Source organism: Acomys russatus, chromosome 21 (assembly GCF_903995435.1).
Source record: "Acomys russatus chromosome 21, mAcoRus1.1, whole genome shotgun sequence".
In the NCBI taxonomy this organism is placed as follows: domain Eukaryota; kingdom Metazoa; phylum Chordata; class Mammalia; order Rodentia; family Muridae; genus Acomys; species Acomys russatus.
In genome coordinates, this window is record NC_067157.1 from 27,791,656 (window position 1) to 27,811,325 (window position 19,670).

Below are 19,670 nucleotides of genomic sequence, written 5' to 3' on the forward strand. Positions count from 1 at the left end.
TTAATGGGGGCTGGCTTGCAGTTCAGAGGTTAGTCCATTGTTGTCATGGTAGAAAGCATGGCAGTGTGCAGGCAGACATGGTGCTGGAGGAGCCAAGGGTTCCAAAAGCAGCCAGGAGGAGCCTGGAATTCCACACTGGGCATAGCTTGAGCTTAGGAAACCTCAAAGCCTGCCACCACAGTGGCACACTTCCTTCAACAGTAAGGCCACACCTCCTAATAGTGCCATTCCCTACGGCCAGATAGTCAGACATATGAATCTATGGGGCCCAAACCTATTCAAACTACCACAGAAAGCATCATCCCAAGAAAACCAGGACAATAAATGAGGATCTTAGGCAATGGGGGCGGCTAACACAAGATGCCAAGTGTCACCCTTGGCATAGCAAGTCCAAAAAACTAAATGACATAGACTTGCTTTGTCTGTGTGCTTCCGGGTCTGACATGATGGGAGAGAACCCTGAAGTAGAGAAGATGTTCTGCCCAACAAAGAAGACATGGTACTCAGACTTCCAGTGAGATAGTTTGGCTTTTCCTCTATATCCTGGAGCAAGATAAAGGGGAGGAGGGCAGCCCTTAAGTTTCTAGGTAGGAAGGAACAGAATACTCATAAGGCGATGCTTGGGGGAGAGCCATACTAACCTTAGTATAGTTGCTACCCAATTCCCCGATTCTCTTGTTTACTGTAATCTGGTGACCGGGTCTGGTACACCTGTGCTTGTGTTGAGGGCAAACAGAGTGGAGTATCAGCATGGTGTTATGAGAATTCCTATGATACAGTTCTGGTATAATCATAACAACCACTAACCAAAATGCTGTCACTTATTGACTACCTGTTACCAGGTAAGTACTCTACTGAGCTCTTGACACAGACGGATTCTAATAAGCTACTAAAATGTGAAGAATCCCATTATTATCAACAGCAAAATGAAGCTCAAAGTTACGCTAAAATGGTCCATATCGTCTCCTGCACCCATTCCTCAAAACATTACTATTGGAAGGACCCTGCTCTTTGAGGTCACAGTCCTCCCAGTCTGGATAGCCACTCTGAGCTCAGCGTTAGGTGCAGGACTCCCTCTCCCCAGCAGGGCCTCTGGCTCTCTGCCTGACTCCATCTGGAGACTGTCTTTAGACGTAGATGCACCTAACTACCTCTGATATATGACCCTTGGCACAGCTTCCTGTTAGCTCTCCGCTCCCTGTGCCTATAGGATAATTAGGTACTGTGCTCCCGCTCATATGATAGGAGCATGCTGGCAAATGCAAAACAAGCATCTTTAACATGCCTGATTTCAACCAATTATGAACGCCTATCCTGGAAGCTCCCCACCCACTCCCCAAGGGGTATATAGTCTTTGTTCTCCCTGAGTAAAGTTGAACTAGCTCCTGAGGTGGTTCCCAGAGTGTTCGATCTCCATCGTGCTTAAGGCCTTCCAGGCCATGTCTCATCTTCTGCTCCTCTTGGTCAACAGTCCCCCAGGGAAGAGGAGAACTGCACATTATTGAACCGCCACCCGCCCTTCCCGCTTTAGTTGGCCTCACTCTTAGGCTTTTATGGGCAGCAGCAGAGAGAACACCTTATGAGAACTTGTCCCTGCTTTAATCACCCCTATGATTTTCAACTATTTGTCAGATCAACAAAGACTCCACATAGATAAATCCCATGATCGATCAAGCTTGGCTCATTGGAGCTACAAGGAGAATCTGATAGCATTTTGATGCCTTTCTGTGATTTCTCATACACTATAATCTTCAGGAAGGGGCTTCTTTTGGATACTTTCTTGCCTCCTTCACTTCCTAGACTTGAATACTGGAAGGTTCCAGGGCTCTATTCCCAGTTTTCTCTATAAAATCCAGACTCCCTTCCTTGGCCTTAGCCGAGGGCACAGTTTATCCAGACTCCACCCTACTAACAACCAAGATAAAAATCTTAGGCTTGTGCACTCTTGCCTCCTGCCAGAGAGCCTGCAGGCTCTGCCTTCATTGTGTGCAATGACCACAATGTCCCATTGCTTCACAGCTGTAGCTTTTGCCAACAGTGCCCTTTTACTGACCATTCTGATAAAAACAACAAGCCACCATGCTCCTAACCCAAGGCTCTCATGATCTTGGACAATGCCTTTGCATTTTCCTCTCTGACCTTTGCTTTCTTTCACTGGCCCTGAGTCCACTCCAGCCACACTGTTGACAAGGCACATTCCTATGGTGGACCTTGGTCCTAAATGTTCCCTTTGTCTAAAATGTCATTCAAAAACTTATCCATATAGAAAAATCCTCTTTCTCTGAGTCTTTATGTAGTTGTCAACAATTCAAGGAGAACCCTCATTTCACATTGTTATAAACTCATCCCTCCAGCCCTAGTCCATCTCTCTTATGCCCTCACTGTGCTTACCACCTTTTACTATACTCTGTAGTTGTAGTCACTTATTCTTGTTTAATTCATTGCTTCTGAATCCAATAGAATCAAGGGCATAGCCTACTGGACGTGTGTGTGTGTAGTAATAAGTATTTGTTGAATTAAAAAAAAAAAAAAAACCATGTGTACACTAAGACAAACAGCCCCAAAGCTCTTCTAATTCTGAGATCCTCACCCCTGTCCGTCCTGGTTTGCCTCACAACAGTTCTGCTTAAATGGACATTACTGAAAGTTTAATTCTGGGTCTGATATATCTGTCACATTTTCATTCAATAGAGTAAGGACTATGGCAGATTAATTCATTAAACACAAACAAAATCTCTGATGTTACGTATTACTTACACTTTCAGAGTAACTAAAACAGAGTCTCACAATGTGGTCATCTAAGTGCTATAGGTGCCTGGCACCAAGTCACAACAACATGGATGAACTCCGGCTCCTCTCTAAAACTTCTTTCTTTGGATTCAAAGGAATCTCTGCCCAATACTGCCACCTACTGACAAGTAGGTGGGAAATCACGAAGTGTAAACAAGTTCGCTAACTTGAGAAGACAATGGGCTTTTCCCAGGGATGGCCAACAAGGAATTTGTATCAGTCTCCATAACTGTGCTAAGTCAAAGTTGTATAAGTGAAAGCAAAAGGAATAACAAGGACTAGAATTACCTGAAAGGATCATGCCAGGGGGTTGTATGGCAGAGCAGGAAGCAAATCAGGGAGATGAGGGCAGGAAGCCCCACTGAAGGGGGACAGGGTGCATCTTCCTGGAGCCGCCTCTCAGATTTCCTACCAGCAGAGTTGAATGTTTGAGACTCAAAGCAAACGTTTGTTTCCACATCTCTTTCTTTTCCCTGACCAAACAGACGTACACTGAAAATTAAAATTTACCAGAAATAAAACAATCACAGTAAAAGTATTTGAGTTAATGCCAGGACATGTATCTGGAACTCTCCAATATCAAATTCTCTTCTATAGAAGCAAATATATATGTATGTGTATGATATATATATGTATATACATACGTATAACATCATTTTGTATATAGTGTGTGTGTGCATGCTATTTAAATGCACTGTTCAGTGTCAATGAATTTAGGTCATGAGTTCTAGGAATGACTCTACATCAAACCCTGGATGTCTCCTGCCATCCTCCATTGGGAAGCAGTCTTTGTTCTGAGAATCAGTTGACACGTGTTCTAGAAACATTTCTAGACTCTTGTTTGGACCCCCACTGTAGACCAGGCTGGCCTCGAACTCACAGAGATCTGCCTTCCTCTGCTTCCTGAGTGCTGGGATTAAAGGCATGCACCACCATGCCCAGATGATCTCTAAATGTTTTAAGCACATAATTTTTCTTCAGAATTGGTCGTTATTTGCACTAACTCATTAATAAAAAAAAAATCATTAACCAGGAAATAAACATACTACTATAATAAGGAACAGAATAAAATATGTTTTAGAAGCCTTAAAAGGTAGACATTAATATAGGAAAGAAAAAATGGAGGGGGGGTTGGAACTAAAGAAGAAAATAAGTCTGTGTCATCCATCTTCTGAAACTTTAAAAACTACACAGGAACATAGAACCAATAAAGAGTAGATGAGATTTAATTACATTGAAAATAGATTGTTAATTAAAATAATTTAAAAAGGCAAAAGTAGACTCATGAACATAGTTTTAAAAGTAATAATTCCAAGAGAAGATTGTTAGAAAAAGGCCTTTAATTATAAAATGTCTTTAAATAAAAAGGAAATGGCACGAATCACCATGACATTACTGAAGCATCGTCCACAGGCTGCTCTTGTGACCATATGCCCAGTGTTTCACTCTTCTTCCCTTCCTAACTGGTGACAGGAAGAGCTTCTGAGAGTTCCCAGCTTCCCTTAAAGAGCTATGAGCAGTGTCAATGACACTCTACCCTTATCAGTGAACATTGCTCTTATTTCACGTCTCTTATTTACAGCAGAGGTCCATATTTTGTCAGTGTGGTCTGTGCATGAAAAGCCCTGGCAATAATACTTTTTACAACATCTTACAAATTGACTCAGATTAATACTTAAAGTACATAGACAGGAAAAACCTTGTTTATATAAATGACTGTCACACCCAAAAGATTCATTCTGGAGGTGGGAAAGTGCCATTTCACAATGCATTCTCCCATTGTTCCAGAGTGTACTATTGTGATATTTATAATGTTGCCAGGTAACTTCATGTGTGACTTTTCAGATCCCATAGGCAAGAGTGTGGTGTGTGCAAAGTGATCTCGCTCTTCACATTGTGGTCATGGGTAGTTCATAGTCTGTGTGGATCCATATTATATTTCCTGAGTATTTAAACATTGAATGCTTTGGTGATAATTGGAAGTTCCTGTAGTTTGGGGTTTGGTGATGGATACAGTTTTGTGCACATATGTCAGATCAGCTGAAAACAACTGCTTGGGTCATTGAGACACAGTTGTTCAAAGCTATGAATACTAACATTTTGTGGTAATAAGAATACTGTTGAGTTAGGTTTGCCTTCATAGCTTTCCATACCTGCTATTAACTATCTCTTTCTGGTTAAAAAGCAAATTTTATTGCGGGAAGGTAGATAGGAAGAGATAAGAAAGGGGAGAGAACATAACCCAAACTCTCTTGGTAAATCTATGAGTAGAACTTATTTAATCTGCTGGGGATATCACTAGGTGTCATAAAGCCCACAATGAATCATTCTGGTTCAATTCAAAGAAAGAAAGAAAGAAAGGAAAAGAAAAGCCATATTTTTTAAAAAAGCTGTCACATCTGAACACATTTTAAAGTGTGTATAAACAGCCCACAGCAAATTAAGCCCCCCTTTTTCTTACTCCAAAAATATTTGTTTTATAATAATAATAATTAACAATTATGGCAGACACAAGAACATCTATAATTTTAAGGCTTGAGGATATCACTTTGTAATAATTGGGTACAGCTGAAGAATTAAGAAACCTGCTACTTTTATTTACACTCTTGACCCCAACAAGAATGATGACCCTAGTCCTCGGCTTAGTCTTCTACACTGGCTTGGATTTTATGACCCACTCAGCGTTTGGGTTCAGTTGGTACAAGTCCTTCATGTACGTGTCGTCGTCAAGGCAGCGTTCCCCTGTGAAGGAGATGAGGATTCTGTTAACATAATGGGTGCAGTCTTAAAATTAATCCCAATGGCTTATGAGCTTAGATTTCAAAATCTTTACCACTCTTCCCTGTTCCTCACGACATTTAAAGAGTTAGCCAAGGCACTAAAAGAGTCAGTTGGGTAGTCAGTCTCTAAATTTCTGTATCAAATTGAATTAAGAAGCTGAAAGTATTTTCAGTGGTAGGCTTTAAGTGCTTCATTAAAATCAGCTTCACCTTTATTAAACATACCAGTAGTCTTGAATTCGGCTAAGAAACCACACTACTTTCCAAGATCTAACAGTGAAGGCAATGGTCAAGGTTGACTGATGATTTAACCAGGAGGAGCTCAAAGAGAGAGGCCACAGCCAGAAAGTTCAGACCACAGAACAAACCCACACTATTCAGCAACTGTCTAAGGCATGCTATGTTTGCTTTCAAACATAGCAATATTTTTCTTCCAAAGATACAAATAACAAACACTGGCAACATCAAATCAACATATAGAATGAAACTGTGCTTACCAATATTCCCTCCAATTTCATACAGAAAAACTTCTCCTTTCTTGAGTGTCTGGGCAACCCCACTATCAGAGACAAAACAAACTGGTTAGTGGCATCATCCAACAGCTTGCAAGTAAATCAGTTTAACAGGCTGGGGGGATTCTAGCCAGCATAGCAAACTCATAACTCAGACATACTGCAGTTATACACTTTTTGTATTTTTCCCCATCTGTTAAATGTGCCCAACAGGTAATAAAAATGTCACACTTGGAAATTATATAAGTACATTCAGATATCTGAAGGCAAAAGAATAAATCAGTATCTAAATTTGTAAACACCAAGAACCCAAGTTAATATAACAATGGAATTACATGATTACTAATATGATTATCTGCTCTGAGTAGGGCCAAGATGCTGACTCGGTTTTCTCATTGCGCTTTAGCATTCATTGTGTGACTGGGGTGAGAGGCCAGCCTTAGTGGTGTAGGAAGTAAATGCAAGCAGCGAAGGCCTGCAGCATAGGTGGTGGCCACTCAGATTTGGAAGATATATCCACCCAAACAGAGCAGAAGTAGGCGCTCAAGCTGTGACTCCATTGAGTATGTTGGTCACACATTTGTCTTCTTCAATGAATAGAATTTCCACCTGTACCATACGGAGGTGTTTCGGGTAAGCCCATAGATACACAATTACATAGTATGACCAGGAATGGGGAGCTCCCACCACTCCCTAACTATACAGTTTTAGGCTTTCCATAATTGTTAAGGATCACACATACACAAAAATGTAATTCAGTGATTTTTCTAAGGTTTCTATGAAAGAGTTACTTCAGAAACCTGTAAAACTTTAGAGCCAAACTTTTACATTTCTAGAAAGAAGTCCAAGGATATGCTTTTAAAGTCCTCTGCGGAGGGCTGGAGAGATGGCTCAGAGGTTAAGAGCGTTGTGCCCTTCAAAAGGTCCTGAGTTCAATTCCCAGCAAGCACATGGTGGCTCACAGCCATCTATAATGTGATCTGATGCCCTCTTCTGGTGTGCAGGTGTACATTCAGGCAGAACACTGTATAAATAATAATACACAAACAAATCTTTAAATAACATAAAATAAAATATGCAGTGTGGGATTAGGTAGACAGAGAAGTTGTTGGTTGCTGATAACAGGACCAGAGACTGGGGCCTGGAGAGATGGCTCAGCAGTTAAGAGCACTGACTGTTCTTCTGGAGGACTAGGGTTCGATTCCCAGCCCTCACAAGGTGGCTCACAACCAACTGTTAACTCCAGGGGACCTTCCTTCGGCCTCCACGGACATTGTACACACATGGTACAGACATACATGTAAGTAAAACACCCATACCGGTAATCATTCTTTTAAATCCTAGGAAATACATCATGTAAGCAGGAAGAAAACATGTAAATCTGACTGTATACCAGCAGCTTTCCTAAGCAGTTACTGGTTCTCTGGTTATCCCATCTTCTCCCTCCACCATTGTGCCTGCTGCATCACTGTCCACCCCGTGACACTTAAGTTCCACCTGCTGCCTTGTATACCAACCAATAGTCACACTCTGATTCCAAGAGTTACTGTGACTATAAACCCCAAAGAAATGTTGTAAAGGACTTGATTTTTTAGGAATCTAGTCCAATATTGCTCTCAGAGTGATTCTGAAGTGTCTATATGGTTCTTTTATTTTATAGAAAGCTGAACAAACTTTTTGGCACAGGATAGCTTTCATATAAAATCAACAAATTCATAACTAATGGAAAGGCATCAATATTTTAAAACAAGGAATGATGGATGAATGGCCAATTTATTGTACTTTGGGTCTCATATATATATTTCATTGGCTATGGCTGAGATGGTTAGAAAGCGAATGATGGGAGAAAGTGAGCTACTTCCTAACTGCCCCAAACAGGTGGACTATAAGTAGGGGAAACACAAGTAGGTGTTAGCGGAGAGACAGTACACACCTTTATTGAGCACCTCCCTCCCTCTGTGGCCCAGATAAGCATCAATAGGACTCAATGGACACTTTGCTACTCAATTCTCACAAGACTGTAAGGAGCTGCTATTCTGTCCTGCTCTTCCCAGAGTGAAGGAATTAAGAATGAATACTTTAAGCTAGGCCATGGGAGACGGTCAGCAGGAAAAGGTTCCTACTGCCAAACCAAATGACCCAGAACTCACATGGCAGAAGGAGAAAACTGGCTCAAGCATTGTGGCACGTGCATCCATGTACATTTAAATGCACACAAAGTACCTTAAAATGTCATCGTTTAAAACACCAGCCCAAGTCAAAGCCAGAATAGCATGCATTTGAATATACAGACTAATGTTTTATGTTGTACTCAAAATATTAAAAGTCCCAGTTGAACACATCGTACACCTCCATAGCATTTATGCTAAGAAAGTCTAAGTAGGGCAGAGGAGCAGAACTGAGTCCTTGGAGCTTGTAGGAGGCTCCTGTCTCAAGTCATCTAGATCTCCAGAAGCACATTCTGAGAGGGAATGGAACATGCCCATGGAGGAAAGAAGGGTCAAAGGCGGCAGTCAAAGGTCAGACATGAGGTGGAAAGAGGAAGCGAGTTGACTTCATTGTAGCTGAGACATTCCAGGGAGAAAAGACCAATCTAAGAAATTCCAAATGCTCCCAGCCACCAATTCCAAGAGCATCACCTCAGGACTTAATGGCACTGCAACTCCCAGGAGCTGGTGAGGAGGGAGCTCAGGGGCTGCCTCTGTGGACAAAAATATAGGTTCATGTTTCCAGCTATGTGACCTGGGGCAAACATGCTCCCTGACCAAGCTCCTGTCAGTGAAACAGAAGGAATGAACGTATTTTCTGCAGACCGCTCCTGCAAGGAAGTTTATACTTGTCCGCAGGGGGCTGAGTGGCTGCCCAGAAGTGCCCATGCCACTTCACCGCTATCTGTGACCTATGGAGATCCATCCATTCTCCCAGCTTCTACAGTGGGGGAGGGGTGGTTATTTTAAGGTTTCTAACTCTTAACATCCAGCAGAGTCTTAATAGAGTACAAACCTTAACATAAGGTACCGTGTTGATACTCGTGAGGCATCAGCAGACAACTTGACTGAAGCCCCCATTGTTAGAATGAGGTTAACCTCAATGAAAGCCTGAAATAGAACATTCATACACAGTGATGCTAACACTCCGGATTTCTTTCAAGAATTTTAGATTAAGGCTGGTGAGATGGCTCAGTGGGTAAAGGCACTTGATGCACAAGCCTGGTGACCCGAGCTCAGTCCGTAGAATCCATATAGGGTGGAAAGAAAAAAAATGGACTCCACAAATTTGCATATATATATATATATATGTGTGTGTGTGTGTGTGTGTGTATACACACACATTAACAAAAGTTTTAATTTCATTGCATAAATAGGGGGAACATCATTAAAATTGACTTTAGCCAAAAATAAGATGTTTAAAGGGGAAAAGCTAAAATCCCTATAAGCTTATTAGGACCTCTCAAATTCAAGAAAGGATCAACAGAAGCCACACCGACTACAGTGTGTACAGTGAGGAGGGGCAGAGCTTCCTAAGCACCGTATAGTATCTGTCCCTGGACAAAGAAGGACCTGGTTGTCCCTGATGAGGACAACTTGTTCTCTTCTCGTGACCTCAGACCTCAGGGAACTGGGTGTTCTCCCGTAATCAGCAAAGCTTTCAGTTTTTAAATTGGACCACTTCTTTCTTATCCATTAAATTTCATAGACACAGTTACGTCTTAGTTTTAATCTTGCTGCATCCTAATTAGCAATCTTCGTAACAGCCTACAAACAGTAATTAACCTCCAACGTGTTCTGGAAAGACTGTTGAGTCATTTCATTTGCCAAGCTCATTGCAGGCAAATGGTGAGGGGCTGCTCACACATGCTGCCTAAAACAAGCTCAACTTGAACACAAGCTACTCTGACTATGCTCTCCCATTGTCTCATTGCCAAGTCGGCTCTGCTGTTCTGATGGGAAGACACAGACACAGACAGACACAGACACACATAGACACATGAGAAGAGAGGGGAGGGAGAGGGAGAGAGGGAGAGAGATATAAATATAAAAGTGAGTTATCCCACAGAATAATTAAAACAGGCCTCTACCTTTCTTGGCTGAGAAACCTGGCGAGTACATCACTGGCTTTTAGTTCTTCAGTTAGCTGTATTGCCATGGAAACTTTTGAAAGATGGGGCGCTTGCACTCGAATCACTCCCTGAGGAACGTCAGCCTGCAAAGCAATAATGACACTGGGACAAAGCTGACAGCAGCTGGAACATGTAACTGTACGAGGCATTGTATGGGAAGTGTGCTTAACTACTACTCATTTTACTCCACTGCATAAAACCTTAACTACTGTATAATGTAATTTGCTAAATTACATCAAACCTCAAATATCCTCTTAATGGTGATAGGGGAACTTTATAATGCCTGTGCAGTAATGCTTAATTATTTTTAAAGATGTAAAGAATGACAGCAATAACCATTACTGCCATATTAAGTGCTGATTTCTGAGTGTTATCTACTGGAGAACGCTTCCTCGTATAGCAATTTATGAAATTGAATCAGAAAGAAGCCACTCGGTGCTGTGGCTATGTGTGCTTTTTACAAAGCCTTCCCACCCAGGATCAAAATGTCCTCCATCTTTTATGTCCCTGGGTGTGAAATATGAATGGATCTTCCTGGTGTGTTTGTACTATATTTGCCTGAATAAGCTTATTATACTTTTAACTGTATACAGTGAACTTAAAGAGAAGCAAGCCTTAGCCCTCTTCCCGTGGATTTGCAGGACATTTTGAGGTTTGTAATACCAGAACATCAGCTATGGCATTCAAAATAATAGGCTTAATTAATTCCTAAATGGTTTTGCTAAAATAAATACTAATTTATTATTTATAACCATATGTCTTAAACAGATTTTAGAACAGCATGCTCAAATTATGTTTAGATATGATTCCTTAAAAAATTACAAATATCCGACTTAATTTAATCAAAGTTTACAAGTATCTACTGAGTATTATGTTAGGTCTACTTACCAATCAAATAAAAAGGTACACACCCTTAGTGGATACGGTCTGGAGTTCCTTTTGGTTTTAACCATAAAACAGGAATATACTACAGATGCCATTGATGTCTTTGGAAATTAAAGTATTCTTCTAGAACCAGGCAGAATGAAAAAGCAGATGCTTCCCAAACAACTTAAAAATTGATTCTCTCTAACAGGAGGAATTTCATATTGGAATGACAGAGAAAAGAAACCCACTGCTGCGGAATGTCCAGCAAGCATGGACACCAACCACCAGGTCTAAACCACAAGGAGATTCTCCATTCCTTTCCATCTTGCAGTTGTTGGTTTAGACTTCTCCTTTCCGGGGTATGTAATCTGGCCTGGTTGCCTCAGTAGAGTCTCATCTTGACATGACCCTGACCCCTATTGCAAGCCCAATTTACCTTTTTCTTTTAACTAGGAGACTGACATCTTTCATTTGTAACATACTGAAAAATGAGCTCCTTTAAACAGTAGATGGGACATTTCCTGTGAGTGTGTGTGTGTGTGTGTGTGTGTGTCTGACTGTGTGTATATGTGTGACTCGTGTGTGTGTGTGTGCGTGTGTGTGTGTGTTATGTGGTATATGTCCCTTTCTGCACAGGTATTAATGGCAGAGCACAGGAAAGAGAGTACAGGGCCTTCTCCCTCTGGATTGCTCTCCAGCTTACTTCCTACTCAGGCCATCCCACATGACAGGTTAGTCTCAGCTATCTCTTTCCTTCCTGGGAAATGGAAGACAATAAACTGATATAGACAACCTGAGTGTAGGAGTGAAAACTGTCATTGTGACACTGGAAATAGTGAGGTTGCACTCACAACACCCTGTTCACCTGGCTACACAGTGAAAGCAACACACAGTGGCACTGTGTATTAACCCCGTCGATCTACACAGTGAAAGCAACGCACTGTGGCACGGTGTATTAACCCCCTCGATCTACACAGTGAAAGCAACACACAGTGGCACTGTGCATTAACCCTTTCTATCTATAATTTTGTCCATGGCTCTGAATGGAACACCAGAGTTTGCATGTAACTGTACTTATGATGATGTTAAAATTAGGAAATCCTGGTTTATTCACAGCACCAACCATATTTAAATTTGCATAATGAAAGTAATAATAAAATTATTATTAATAATAAAAATATTTAGATGTGATATGAATAAATTACTTAAAGAAAAAATTTAAAAATAAGATGATCTTACCCAGCTCTAGGGAATGACACATGTGTGCATGTCTACATTAACAGTCAAACACTGGAGGTGATTACGGAAAAAATGCATGTGAAGGTCTACAATGAACCTTTACAAATCAAAATGAACCAGAAATAAAAAAATATTGTCATGAAGAGCTTAACACGATGGCATCCTTAGCAGCTCCTGCCTTTCCTTCCATTGTTCTTTAAGGTTTATTCTCCTCCTTGGGTGGGGAAAAAATCTATCCTCTTTGGTAGGTCCTCCTAATCCCCTCTGTGTATCTCCCAAACAACCCTGTTCCAAGGCTCATTTAAAACCACTTAGATTCTATGGAACCTACTCTGTCATGACTTACAGAATCAAGGGAAATAAAATCACACATGAATATGTTCACCAAAACAATGCAATAATGACAGTAGAATTTCTCTCTAACAAGGTATACCAGTATGCATTTTCTTACTGGCTTTTAAAAAGAATTATCCTATGTACTTTGTCTATCACTAATACACTGAGTTGCCTCTGTCACTTTGTGTTGCTCCTCACAAAGACAAGAAAGAACAGAGTTGCAGATTAGGAATTTAATGACACTACAAGACGTAAATTCCATTGTTTACTCCTGCAGGCCAAGGGAAAGTCTAAGCATTAGCATGTGCTCGCTTGAAGAGTAGCTTTTCTTTTTCTGAGACATCCCTAGAAAAGCTGAAGACCTGTTCTAACATGGCCCATGTCCTACACTCTCTAAATGAGTTCAGGGAGTGTGGCCTTGGAGAGAGCAACAGGCTTTCTCAAGCAATCCTGAGTTTCAGTGAGGTATCAGAACTTTCACGTCATAGAAGTTTGGAAGGAAGAGTCTCAGGAGATGGCTTCTAAGAGTATCCCAGAATTCTTAAGAACACATATAATGTTAGAAAATTGTCATGTTATGCATATATGGTACCAGAGTTGATTTTTACTAAATTGGGGGTGGGATCACATGGGCATTTTACCACAGGCTCCTTGTGGCTGTGGAAAAAAACCATCTTCTACATTTCTCAACCCCATGAAAGTGGATGAAGTTAGGCCAACTTCAGTTCAGTGTTAGCCTTTCCTAAACTAGGCACTGTTAAAAAAGGGGCACATGGCACTTTCTCGGGCTGACATGTCTGACAGCTAGGTAACTTGCCATAACAGGGTTTGCTGTTTATGTCTAAGGCAGAAGCAACTCTCCACATATTTAACGCATCCCGTCTAAACGGTCCTCGAAATACAGACTGAGCATGGGACTCATGCTCATACAAACCTGCTAAGCCCCTTACACTTCCACAGAAATGTTCCCAGTAGACAGGAAAGATGAAAATCTCATGGTTTTGGAAAGTTCTGGCTGAGTATATTAGCAAGGGAGAGCACGTTATATTCACATAGAGATGACAAACAATAAATGACACCAAAGAGCTCATTCGAACGGTGTGCGGCAGCCTCGATTAAGCTCTTGACTCTCTCTGTATCCAAAGCAAACGCTACTGGTGCATAATCACATTGAGCTGCCAAGCTTTGAAAAGATACCATGCTCAGTCAGCAAGCCAAACATCGTGCTTTTAATTATGGCAGGATAGTAGCTGAAACTATACGCAGTCATCTCTGTGACCTTCACAGTTCATGGCTGTGATGGCTGCTCTTGGTTGACAACTCAACTACATCTGGAATTAACTAAAACCCAAGTGACTGGGTACAGCTCTGACGTAGGAAGACCATGTAATCCTGATCTTTCAAGGTGGGAAGATCCACCTTTGCTCTGGCCACACCTTATGCCTGCAGCCTAAGCTATGGGGAAAGGCTGCTTGCTCTTGTTCTCACTGTGAAGTCCATTCCTTCGCTTGCATTAGTACCTACTTCTTTGGGATTCTACATATATAGAAGGCCAGCTGAAAAATCCAGCCTCATGGACTGAACGGATTCTTGGCCCTTCTGTTAGTATTAACTGTTGTTGGACTAGCTGGACCACAGCCTAAAAGTCATTCTAATAATCCCCTTTTACATACATACCTACAAACATACATACATACACACACACACACACACACACATATATACATACATAAAGACAGACAGACAGATTCACTACTATATAAGTTCTATTCCTCTAGAGAACTCTGACTAATACAGAGTTTGGTACCAGAAATGGTTTGAGAGCACAAAAGTGTAAGGATGAATTATTTAGGTATTTGGAATAGACTTTCCAATTTGCCAACACCTACAGCTAGAAGCTTGGAGAATACTAAAATTCCATGATGTGAACCATTTTACAAAGTTAAGGAGACAAATGCAATGTGGTTATTCTCATTCACCAGTTATGAGAGGCAACGGATTTGGTGACTCTGTCTACAAAACTTTTGACAGTTTTGGGGAAAAACAAGGAAATGGAAGATGATGGTTGGTTGTTCCCAGCATCACTAGATGAACTGACAAAGGAAGAGTATGAGTTCTGTGACAAATTAACCAACTGCCAGCATCTCAGAATGTGGTGAAGAACAATGGTACATTCAGCAATAAAACTGACCAGCTCCAGAGAATCTTCTTTCCAGCAGCCCTGGAGCTCAAGTTGTGGGAAATTAAGCCAAAGTTCTTATTATAAGGTCGGCTGAATTACAGTGAAAATGCAAGTCCCAGCCTCAGGGGGTATCAGTGGCTACAGTGAGGGCGTTAACTGGTAAAGAATAGGATCCTTAGTGGATAAAGCGAATGTATTAATTAACTGGTAAAGAATGGGATCCTTAGTGGATAAAGTGAGGGGTGTTAACTAGTAAAGAATAGAATCCTTAGTGGATAAAGTGAGGGCATTAACTGGTAAAGAATGGGACCCTGTGAGTTGCGATGGAGATGTGCAAGAAGACCCTATTGAAGCTGAGGACTTCGAACCCTCAGATTCTCACAGGTTTGTCCAACCAGAAGATGCAGTCTCTTCACCCTCAGCAGAAGATGTACTCTGTCTTGCTCCCCCACCCACTGAAACATTGCCTATTTTGCCCTTGATTAAGGCAATTAATCCTTCATTGTCTAATAAAACAACAGTAACTTTCTGTGAAGGAGATGCCAGGCAGAACAATACAGAAACCTCCTCCAGGGCTCACCAATACTTGACGCTAAACCTATGGCCACTCATAAGGTTAAGCAGGTTAAGAGGGGATGTAGAAAGTGTAGCCCAAGAGAAGGTGAGCTAAACTACTAAAGAGCCTAATGAGTTTGCTAACTGGTTCAAACAGAAGTCTGGGGAATATGTGTGGGAATGGATTTTAGGGGTGCGGAATAATGGTAGAAAGAACATAAAACTAGATCAGGCTATGTTTGTTGATTCAGGCCCGCTGACTGGAGACTCTAGGTTTAATATGGAAGCTTACACAACTAAGAGTGTGTGTTGAAAGTATGCTTGAGTGGTTGGCTGACTCAAAAGATGGCCTACTGAAAAGGAACTGGAGATACCAGAGATCCCTTGGCTTAGTGTTGATGAAGGGATTTTAAAGCTCAGGGAAATTGCAATGCTAGAGTGGGCATGCTGGATAAAACCTAGTCCTCCATAATGGGAAGGCCCAGAAGACATGCCCTTCACTAATCCTCCAAGACACAAAATGGTGAGAGGTCACCAGGACATTCGAAGAGTTTGGTTGTCACACTTGTGCCAGACCTTAGGGTTGGAGATGCTACTGCTCCATTGGACAAATTAAATGCAATGGGTTTCATTGGGCCCCAGAGTGTCAGGAGCCAGGTGGTAGTACTGAATCACCAAAGGCAAGGTGATCGTAGTTATTGCAATGGGCAGCATAGACAGCAATGTCCAGAATGGCCTGACCTGTAATGGTCAGTGCTGACAAAGGGAGTTTTATGGTGGCACAACTCATATAGACCTTTGGCATTGGCTAATTCATCACAGTGTTTTCAGGCATGGCATGGATTTAAAAAATCTATCATATCTTCATTTGATCTGTATAAGCAGAAAAATTCCCAAATAAATGGGAGTCTTTATTGGATAATGGCAAAAAAGAATCTTGACCTGTGAGCCTGTTTTCAGACTTGAGCCAGTGTGTAGACCCAAAACTCCTTGAATGAAGGGACAGCTGGTTTGCCGTGAGGAAGGACCTTGATAAAATACATAAAAGTTTTACTATTAGCCTCTCTCTATTGCATTCCCCAGAGGGACTTAGAGCCTTTTACAAGAGTAATTGTCCAGTGGGTGAAAGGAAACAGTCAGACTTTCCAGAGTCTATGGGATACTGGTTTTGAATTGACCTTGACTCCAGGAGACCCTGAGAAACATTGTAGCCCTCCAGTTATAGTAGGGGCTTATGGAATTCAGGTGATTAATGGAGTTTTGGCTGAACTCCGACTCACAGTAGGTCCAATGAGTCCCTGAACTAATCCTGTAATTATTTACCCAGTCCTACCATGTGTAATTGGGATAGAAGTTGGCAGAATTCTCACGTTGGTTCCCTGACCTGTGGAGTGAGGACTATTATGGTTGGAAAGGCTTTCAGGTTGCCTCTGCCAGGGAAAATAACACATCAAAACCAAGGTCTTGTCCCAGGAGGAATTGCAGAATTTAGTGCCACCATCAAAGACTTGAAAGATTCAAGGGTGGTAGTTTCCACCACATAGCCCTTTAACTCTCCTATCTGCCCAGTGCACAAGACAGATGGATCATGAGGAATGACAGCTGACTATACATAACTCAATCAAGTAGTGATGCCAATTGCAACTGCTGTACCAGATGTGGTGTCCTTATTTGAATAGATTAATTCATCTCCAGGATCATGGTGTGCAGCTATTGAGCTAGCAAGTGCCTTTTCCTTGGTCCTTCTCTATAAGGACCACCAGAAGCAATCTTCATCAAGTTAGCAAGGCCAGCAGATACCTTTACAGTTTTCCCTCAAGGGAATATTAACTCTCAGGCTCTGCGTCATGACTTAGTTCAAAGGGATCTTGGTCATCTCTCTTTTCCACAAACTATCACACTAGTGTGCTATATTGATGACATTATACTACTTGAACCAAATGAGCATGAGGTATCAACAGCTCTGGACTCAATGGTAACACATATGAGCACCAGAAGATAGGAAGTAAATCTGACAAAAGTCCAATGGCCTTTTAGGCATCCAGTGGTTTGGGGCATGAAGAGATACTCCTTCTAAGGTGAAGGACAAGTTATTGCACCTGATTCCCCCACCCACCAAGAAAGGAGCACAAAGCTTAGTGGGCCTATTTGGATTCTGGAGACATCACATTCCCCACTTGGGTGTGTTACTCCTGCCCATCTACCAAGTGACTCAGAAATCTGCTAGTTTTTTGTGGGGCTTGGAACAGAAGGCTCTTCAACAGGTCCAGGCTGCTCAACCACTTGGACCATATGATCCAGCAGACATGATGATTTCTGAATGTCATTGCCACTGGTATCAGTGGCAGAAAGGGATCCTATTTGAAAACTTAGCTGAATCACAGAAGAGACCTTTGGGATTTTGGAGCAAGGTTCTACCATCATCTGCAGATAATTATTCTCCTTGTAGAGAGTGAGCCACCAAGTAACATGTGACCTGAGCTCCCCAACATGAGCTGGGTGTTTTCTGACTCACCAAGTCAAGCACAGAAGCAATCTATTATCAAAGGAAACTCTCTCTCTCTCTCTCTCTCTCTCTCTCTCTCTCTCTCTCTCTCTCTCTCTCTCTCTCTCTCTCTCTCTCTCACACACACACACACACACACACACACACACACACACAGAGTGATCGAGCCTGAGCAGGTCCTAAAGACACAAGAAAGTTGCATAAAGAAGTTGCCCAAATGCCTATGGTTTCTACTCCTGTTACAATGCCATCTGCTGCCAAGCTTGCAGCTATAGCTTCATGGAGTGTGCCGTAAGATCAATTGACTGAGGAAGAGAAGACTAGGTCCTGGTTTACGGATGGTTCTGCACATTATGCATGCACCATCCAGAGGTAGACAGCTACAACATTACACCCCCTTTCTGGGACATCCCTGATAGACACCAACAAAGGAAAAGCTTCACAGTAGGGAGAACTTTGGGCAGTACACATGGTCACACATTTTGTTGTGAAGGAGATATGGCCAGATGTTTGATTCCTCACTGATTCACAGGCTGTAACCAATGGATTGGCTGCATGGTCAAGGACTGGGAAAGAGCACAATTGGAAAATTGGTAAAAATCTGGAGAAAAAGAATGTGGGTAGATCTCTCCCAATGGGCAAAGGATGTGAAGATATTTGTGTCCCATGTAAATGCTCATAAAAAATGGCTTCAGCAGAGGAGGAGCTCAATAATCAAGTAGACAGGATGACACATTCTCTGGACAGTCAGCCTCTGTCCCCAGCCGTCCCTGTCATTACCCAGTGGGCACTTGAACAAAGTGACTGTGGTGGAAGAGATGGGGTTACACATGGACTCAACAACATGGGCTCCACTCACCAAGGCTAACCTGGCTACAGTTGCTGCTGAATGCCAGATCTGCCAAGGTCAGAGACCAACACTGAGCCCCAGATCTGGCACCATTACCCATAGTGACCTGGTGGCAGATTGACTACATTGGACCACTTACTCCACGGAAAGAACGATACTTTGTTCTTACTGGGCTTGTTCTGTTTATGGATTTGCTTTGTTGAATTTAATATTTGTGTCAAAATCACCATCTATGGACTTACAGAGAATGCCTTATCCACCATCACGACATTCCACGCGGCACTGCTTCTGACCAAGAAACTCGCAGCCAGAGAAATACAACAGTGCTCCCATGATCAGAGAATCCACTGGTCTTAGCATTCCCCACCATCCTGAAGCAGCTGGCCTGATAGAAAGATGGAATGGCCCTTTAAAAACCCAGCTACAGCACCAATTAGGTGGCAGCAGCCTGGAGAGCTGGGGCAGGGCAGGGTGCTCCCGAAGGCTGTATGTGCTTTGAATCAGCATCCAATATATAGTATGGTTTCTACCTTAGCCAGGATCCATGGATCCAGGAATCAAGGGGTGGAAAAGGCAATTGTCCCACTCACTATCATGCCTAGCAACCCACGAGTGAAATTTTGGCTTCCTGTTGCCATAACTTTAAATTTTGTTGGCCTAGAAGTTTTTGTCCCAGAAGTGGGAGTGCTCCTGCCGGGAGCCACAACAAATATTTCATTCACTGTGCTGGAAACACAGACGTCCCCCTGGCAATTTTGACCTTCTGATGCTCTTAAGCCAACAAGCTAACAGTGTTAGGAGGGATGACTGAGCCAGATTACCAAGAGAAAATTGGATTGCTTCTCCACAATGAAGGTGAGAAAGATTGTGTATGGAGTGCAGGAGATCCTTAGGGCATCTTTTGGTGCTACTATGTCCTGTGATTAAAACCCA

The 19,670-nt window shown here is 42.1% G+C and overlaps 1 protein-coding gene across 1 annotated transcript in view; it reads right to left on the reverse strand.

Annotated features, from left to right (window-relative positions):
• Positions 1-5,159: 5,159 nt before the first annotated feature.
• The window catches only part of Arhgap18 (Rho GTPase activating protein 18), a 146,949-nt gene continuing 132,438 nt past the window's right edge, over positions 5,160-19,670 (reverse strand). Inside the window, exons 13-15 of the mRNA XM_051164595.1 lie at positions 10,161-10,285; positions 6,068-6,129; positions 5,160-5,532 (exon numbers count right to left, since the gene is read on the reverse strand). Coding sequence (XP_051020552.1) covers positions 5,441-5,532; positions 6,068-6,129; positions 10,161-10,285 — 279 coding nt within the window. The 3' untranslated portion in view covers positions 5,160-5,440. The remainder of the gene's footprint in view (positions 5,533-6,067; positions 6,130-10,160; positions 10,286-19,670) is intronic.